We start from the raw sequence: 6,333 nt of genomic DNA, 5'->3' as shown, positions 1-6,333 counted from the left end.
TTGCTATGACCTGCAACTAATGAATACATCCCATTTTCTATCCACTTCAGTTCCCGCTTTAGTTTCCGCGGGATGAAGTCAGTGTTTCCCAAACTCGGTCCTCGGGACCCCAAGGGTTGCCACGTTTTGGTTTTTGCCCGAACACTACACAGCGGATTCAAATGGGCAAATGTGATTAGATTATTTGAATCAGCTGTGAAGTACTGGAGGGGGCAAAAACTAAAACGGACCGAGTTTGGTTGGGAAACACTGGATTAAGAAAGATAGATACAAGACCGAGAGATTAACTCAACTTCATGACTCAGCATCCAAACCAGTCTCACCACTGGGGCCAAGCAGGAACAAACATGACTTATTATTTATATAATATATAAACACGTTTAATTTTTAAACATATCAAAATGAAACATTAGATGAACAACTGTGTGAGACATGTCAACTTCCCCCTCCAATCAACGGATGGAAAAGGAGAATCACCTTTATTCGCCAAACACATTCGCCTGTACAGACATTTGACTCGGTGATATGGTGCTGACACAGTAAACAGAATCTAGGCTACAGACAGACAACAAACAGAATATATGGACTAGATATACACAATTCACATACAGTATGTACACTATGAACAGTAAGATAAAAACTACAGAGTACACTATGAACACTATAATCTACATTATGAATTGTGCATGTATTGATGTAGAATTAAAAGATGACTCCTGGAAGTCAAGGGGAAAGGGGGATTCCTAGACAGTTGTACTACCTTCAACTGAAATGCATTTAACAACTCCTCTGAATCAGAGAGGTGCGGGGAGGCTGCCTTAAATCGACGTGTTCGGCGCCCGGGGAACATAACGTGGGTCTGTTAAAAATATCATTCATTAGTTCTTAAGCAATGACACATTACAAGAAGCGGATAGAGATACACTCATTCAGAAGAATTGGAGCCTAGACGTTTAAATAAATATATAAACACATGTGGCTAGTTTCTTCTTCAGACTTCTTCTAAATGTAATTAATGGATATTATTATTAATAATAATAATAATAATAATAATAGAACCTCATTTATTGCGATAACAATGTTGCCAGTAGCTAGCTAATGGAGGAAGCATTTAGTGTTCAGTAACTCTGGCTGATCGTTTTTTGCTCCAATGCAGCGTGTAAACTGCGTCTTATTCAAGGCAATATCCGTCACAACAGACAGTAAAGACTTCACATATATATATATTTTGGGAATATTCTTTCAAATCGCCACAGAGTTGATATATTCCAGCCGTTCAGAAATATGAGGCTACAGCCCCATGTCGATCACATTGGTCGAGGGTTCAGAAGAGGGGAGTAAAGCATCGTTAAAAGAGAGAAACTTGAATGTGTGTAAAATAACACAAAACATGATTTGTATCCTTAGTTTTGAGAGAAATGTTTCTAAAGGAGAGGGACAGAGGCGGGGGAGAACACTTTATATTCGTAGCCTCTCGGCCTATTAATTAACTGGAGACCGCATCCAAAATGGAAAACTGTTTTCAACGTAACCTACTCACGTTCGCAAAACGCTGACTTGTGGACGGTATATACAAAACATTTAGCAGACGCTCTTATCCAGAGCCTTTAGAGTTAAGTGCCTTGCTCAAGGGCAGATTTTTCACCTATTCGTCTCATTCGAACCGCTCGGTTACCTGTCGCACTGTATATCTCCGGGTTGCATCCTTTTCACGGGGCCAACTCACATGCACACTAGCACTCAATGTGCACAGGGAGCACCACGACTTGCCTACTAGTTAGATAAAATATATTTACATATTTTATTTAACTAGGCAAGTCAGTTAACAAACAAATTCTTATTTACAATGGCGGCCTACCCCCCCCTCCCCAAATCAGCCTGTTTTGACAAATAAATTCACTTCACTTCAGTATTATTTTTGAACATTATAACAGCCCATTGTAGGCGGAGTCCTTTTGATCAACTCTATGCAAAAGATACGAGGCAAATCAGTTCAGGCATGTTAGTTACCTCGGGAATAAGATGTCATAATGTATTTATCTAGTTGCTTCGTTCAGATGTGTACAGTTGTCTTGGCAGACCTCTTCTAAAACGGCGCGAGCCAACCGTACTAGAAGACAAGTGAAGCAACCTCACAACATAAAAATAAACAGGCAAGTGGTGTCCTTTTTGTGTCCACATTGGTACTGCACCATACACTGCTAAATACATGCCAAAATGGGAGTCATATATACATTTATATATACACACACATATTAGCACAAAACAGGTTCTGGATTCAGGCTAGATAGAACAGTTAAAAGCAAGCAGACAATTCATAAACAGGACACCCAGACACAAAATAACTAGTTAATGGTAGTTTCTTGGTAAGTCTTTTCAGAGAAAATAAGACAGAAAGGAACTATCACGTGGGAGTCGGGAAGGCAGCGGTGTACAATATCTACGTTTTATTTTAAAACGTTTTAGTAATTTAGCAGACGCTCTTATCCAGAGCGACTCATTCTAATGGCAGTTATTTATGCTCTTCAACCCCAGCGTGTATCTCCGGGTGCTGAGTTACATTCTCACAGACATTGGAACGTTGGAGCGGTTTCTCTCCCGTGTGTGAGCATGTGATTCTTCAGAGCTCTCTTCTCTGAGAAACCTTTCCCACATTCAGGGCAGTGGCAGGGTTTCACTCCAGTGTGCGTTTGCAGGTGTGATTTCAGACCAGATGAAGAAATGAAACTCTTTACACAATAGGTACATCTGTAACGTCTCTCACCTGAATGCACCCTGAGATGCTTTTTAAGATTTTGTGAAAGAGCGAAACTTTTCCCACACTGGGAGCAAAGGTAGGGCTTCTCTCCAGTGTGTACACGCTGATGACTTTTCAATTTCTGCTCATTAACAAAGCGCCGGTCACACTGAGAGCAATGGTAAGGCTTCTCTCCCGTGTGCATTCTCTGGTGAAATATCAGGTTGCGCTTTGTTGAGAGACACTGATTGCAAACAGGGCAAGGGAAAGATGGCTTTGCTTCGACATGCTGCTTCTGGTGTGTTGTGAAGTGTCCTAATGTTCTGAAACTCTTCCCGCATTCAGAGCAGAGATAAGGTTTCTCTCCGGTGTGAATACTCTGATGTGACTTCAAGGACGAAGCTGCTGTAAAGCCCCTCCCACAGACGGGACACACATGCGGCCTTTCCCTGTGTTCAGCATGGACCCTCTGGTGAGATATCAAGTGTGCCTGAGTATAGAAGGTCTTCCCACAGTCAGGGCAGAGGTGGAGCTGCTCCCCAGTGTGTAGTCTCTGGTGTTTCCTCAGGGCGTAGGTGCTAGAGAATCTCTTGCCACATTCAGAGCAGAGCTGAGTTTTCTCAGTGTGGCGGATTCTCAGATGATCCTTTAATTCTTTCTTCGAAGCTAGCATCGTCCCGCAGTGAGGACACGGATGAGGGACTTTGACTTTCTTCGTCCCTCTAACCTCACCAGTGTGAAGTTTCTGATGTTTTTTAAGGCTTCTTAACAGACGGAACGTCTCCCCACACTCGGAGCACTCATGAGGTTTGTCTTCGGTATGAACGCGCATGTGGCTTTTCAGGCTTTTTTGACTTCCTAAATTCTTCCCACAGTGATCACAGATATGGGAGCTAGGCCTGTCTCCTGGGAGAGTTTTCTTGCATCGTTTAGCGCTAGATGGGCTGTGAGATTTCTCTTCTGTGCGAGTTGTCTTGCTGTCGTCTAGCTGCACAGACACCCTCTTCTTCAGACAGCGCAGTAGGGCGCTACCGCGGGACACACGACCCGGGGACTTCGAGAGGGTGGCGGGGGGCCGGGGAGGCTTGTCCTGGAAACGGTAAAAATACCAAATGAAACAGATTGGGACACCATCTCCTACCCGCCAAGTCTCTCCTCAATTCCTCCTCAATTATTCAAACTACTTCTCAAAATCCATTGCATGAGAAAAGGCCAAGAGGAGGAACATCAGGGGTGTATTCACGAGAACACAAACAGAAGTCAACAGAATGAAAACGGGGAGGGACCTAACCGACTTTGTCTTATAGAAAACACTTACCCCGTTGTAAAACTTTTTACAACTGTTTGGAATAATGATTACACCCCAGATGTGGAGAAAGACCAAGAGGAGGAACATCAGATCTTTTTTTTTAAAGGGAGGTTGAGGAATCAAGGAAAGACCTGCAAAACAAAATGTAAGACTGGGAAATCAAGTACTCACCTCTCTCACTCTCTGCTCTGGTGTGTGTCTCTCTGGAGACAACTCCACCTCCAGCCCATCGCTAGCCATCCAATCCCTGACCTCCTCGTCCCTTTCGTCATCACAGTCTACATCGCCATCGTCATCAGATTGGCTGGAACTCATGGGCTCCACCTCCAACCCATTGCTAGGTAACTGAACCCCGCCCTCTCCGTTCCATTCTTCGTCACAGTCTACAGCATCATCATCATCAGCAGCACTGCTACCCTCCTCCTGTATCCTCCTGATGTCCTCTTTCAGTTGGACTAACCAAGATATTCCCTGCTCCTCTGATTTCATTGAATCCGTATTGTCCCACATTTCCTCCAGGATTTTACGCCGCAACGAGCGGTGATCCATGCCTTTAACCCTGAAGCCATCTTTCCCACCGTGTCCATGACGTTCACAAAGGTAACGCAGATTGTCCTCGGTTAAATTCCATAAACCCTTTTCGATTTCATCCATCAACATTCCCTTCTCTCGATCCATTTTGTCCCAGAAGATTCTTAAATGATCCTATTCTGATGAGTTACAATGTGTCTTGGTCAACAACAAAAAATAGGGTGAGGTGTCTTTCCTTTCATATGTATTCAAAGGTCTCCTAGATCTCTCCTCCCACACTGGGAGTTTCAGGAAGTGCTGCTTTTGTGAGTCTCCGACCAAGACAAGTTATTCCAGGTTCTGAGTTGTCATGACACTGGATCTTCTTCCTCCCACCAGAGGAGGAGGGGAATTCCTTGTGAGGTCACCTGTGTAGATAGGAGGATGTGGTGTAATACAAAAACACTCTGTACCATCCAATGTCTACATGTATAGTCAGATTCCATTGCTGTCAAGTGTGTCAAATCGTTACATTTTCTATCATTCATTTTAAATATTTTGTTTTTACTAAATAGAACAATATCAGGTGTCCATTAATTAATTTAAATATTCCTATGACGGCTTTTATTTTGAAGGATCCAACCTGGAAGCATAATTCCGCTAGCTAACATAGCTAACAAGCTAACTAACATAGCTAACAAGCTAACTAACAAGCTAACTAACATAGCTATTCTATACAGCTAAAATCGATCTGCATGTAGTTACCAGTCAGAAAACAATAATTGTATTTGTGTATCGACTGAGTTTGAGCACAGCTTCAAATGGGTTAGTAGGAGCTATTAGCTAGCTAGCTACCAAGCTAAACAGCAGCTGGTCTGAAGAGCAGATAGCTAGCTAGTGGTTATGCAAACCTAACGACTAATAACGACGTCTGGGCGACCCGTTATGACCATTGGTAGATATCTAATGCTTTACTCACCAGCTCAAGTTTTATGTTTCCCTTTCGAAGTGTTCAATAGTCTTCTAGTTAGCTATCTAACTAGCTTTTCAAAGAGCGGCCTGTACGCTTTCGAGAAGAAGCAACAAAGGGGCGGGGCCAGCAGAAAGTACGGAGGCTGGGAAAGGACATTAGAGGAGAGCAGTCGCGAACGGGTTAGGCCTAGGTTACACATTAGCGCAAACCAAAATCTGAAAATATATTTGCAACAACAACATGTTAATGTGTGTATCAATTGAACCTTTTGTAACAATTTTTTTTTAAAGATGCAGATATGAAAGATAAGGTCCTACTGTTTCCAAACCCTAATCGCAAGCGATGCTTGTTAATGTTCAGACCGAGCATTGTGACTCCTAATTAACAATACTTCCCCATTCAGAAGACGCCTTCGTCCAATTTCTCTTCTGTGTAATGTAATGGAACTGAAAATCATGATCAAGGGCAATACAAGAGTCTAACGAGGTAATTGAGGTAAGCTTGCTAGCTTATTTCAATCACTGGTTGAACAACGTTGTTTCCATGTCATTTCAATGAAATTACATTGAACCAACGTGGAATAGACGTTGAAGGGGAACTGGATTATATTATTAGCCAAGATATGATGTGATGTTGACAAAAATCTCTGTCCAGACCAACACGAGCGACAGGATGTCCACCAAGAAGAGGGGAACTTGTAGCGTGACATGAGGTACGTTTTTATATATATATATATATTTTTTACAGAACTACCTCAGGTTTTCATTGTTGCTTGTTTTATTTATTTATTTGCATGGATGTCAC

General features: G+C 42.5%; 1 protein-coding gene across 1 annotated transcript; it reads right to left on the bottom strand.

Moving 5' to 3' along the window:
- Positions 1-2,218: 2,218 nt before the first annotated feature.
- LOC115115836 (gastrula zinc finger protein XlCGF26.1-like) lies at positions 2,219-5,679 on the bottom strand. Its single transcript, XM_029644322.2, has 3 exons — positions 5,536-5,679; positions 4,218-4,984; positions 2,219-3,827 (listed from the first exon to the last, which is right to left on the bottom strand). Exons 2-3 carry the CDS (start codon positions 4,722-4,724, stop codon positions 2,565-2,567), a joined length of 1,770 nt encoding a protein of 589 aa, XP_029500182.2. The 5' UTR covers positions 4,725-4,984; positions 5,536-5,679; the 3' UTR covers positions 2,219-2,564.
- Between the last annotated feature and the right edge of the window lie 654 nt (positions 5,680-6,333).

Source organism: Oncorhynchus nerka, linkage group LG15 (genome assembly GCF_034236695.1).
Source record: "Oncorhynchus nerka isolate Pitt River linkage group LG15, Oner_Uvic_2.0, whole genome shotgun sequence".
Classification (NCBI taxonomy): Eukaryota; Metazoa; Chordata; class Actinopteri; order Salmoniformes; family Salmonidae; genus Oncorhynchus; species Oncorhynchus nerka.
This window is presented reverse-complemented; position numbering and strand designations above follow the sequence as displayed.

Excerpts from the sequence above, each read along its gene's own strand:
- LOC115115836 (XM_029644322.2), bottom strand. The coding sequence starts at position 4,724 with ATGGATCGAGAGAAGGGAATGTTGATGGATGAAATCGAAAAGGGTTTA. Across the intron at positions 3,828-4,217 it reads CAGAGCAGAGAGTGAGAGAG|GACAAGCCTCCCCGGCCCCC; the intron begins GTGAGTACTTGA and ends TACCGTTTCCAG.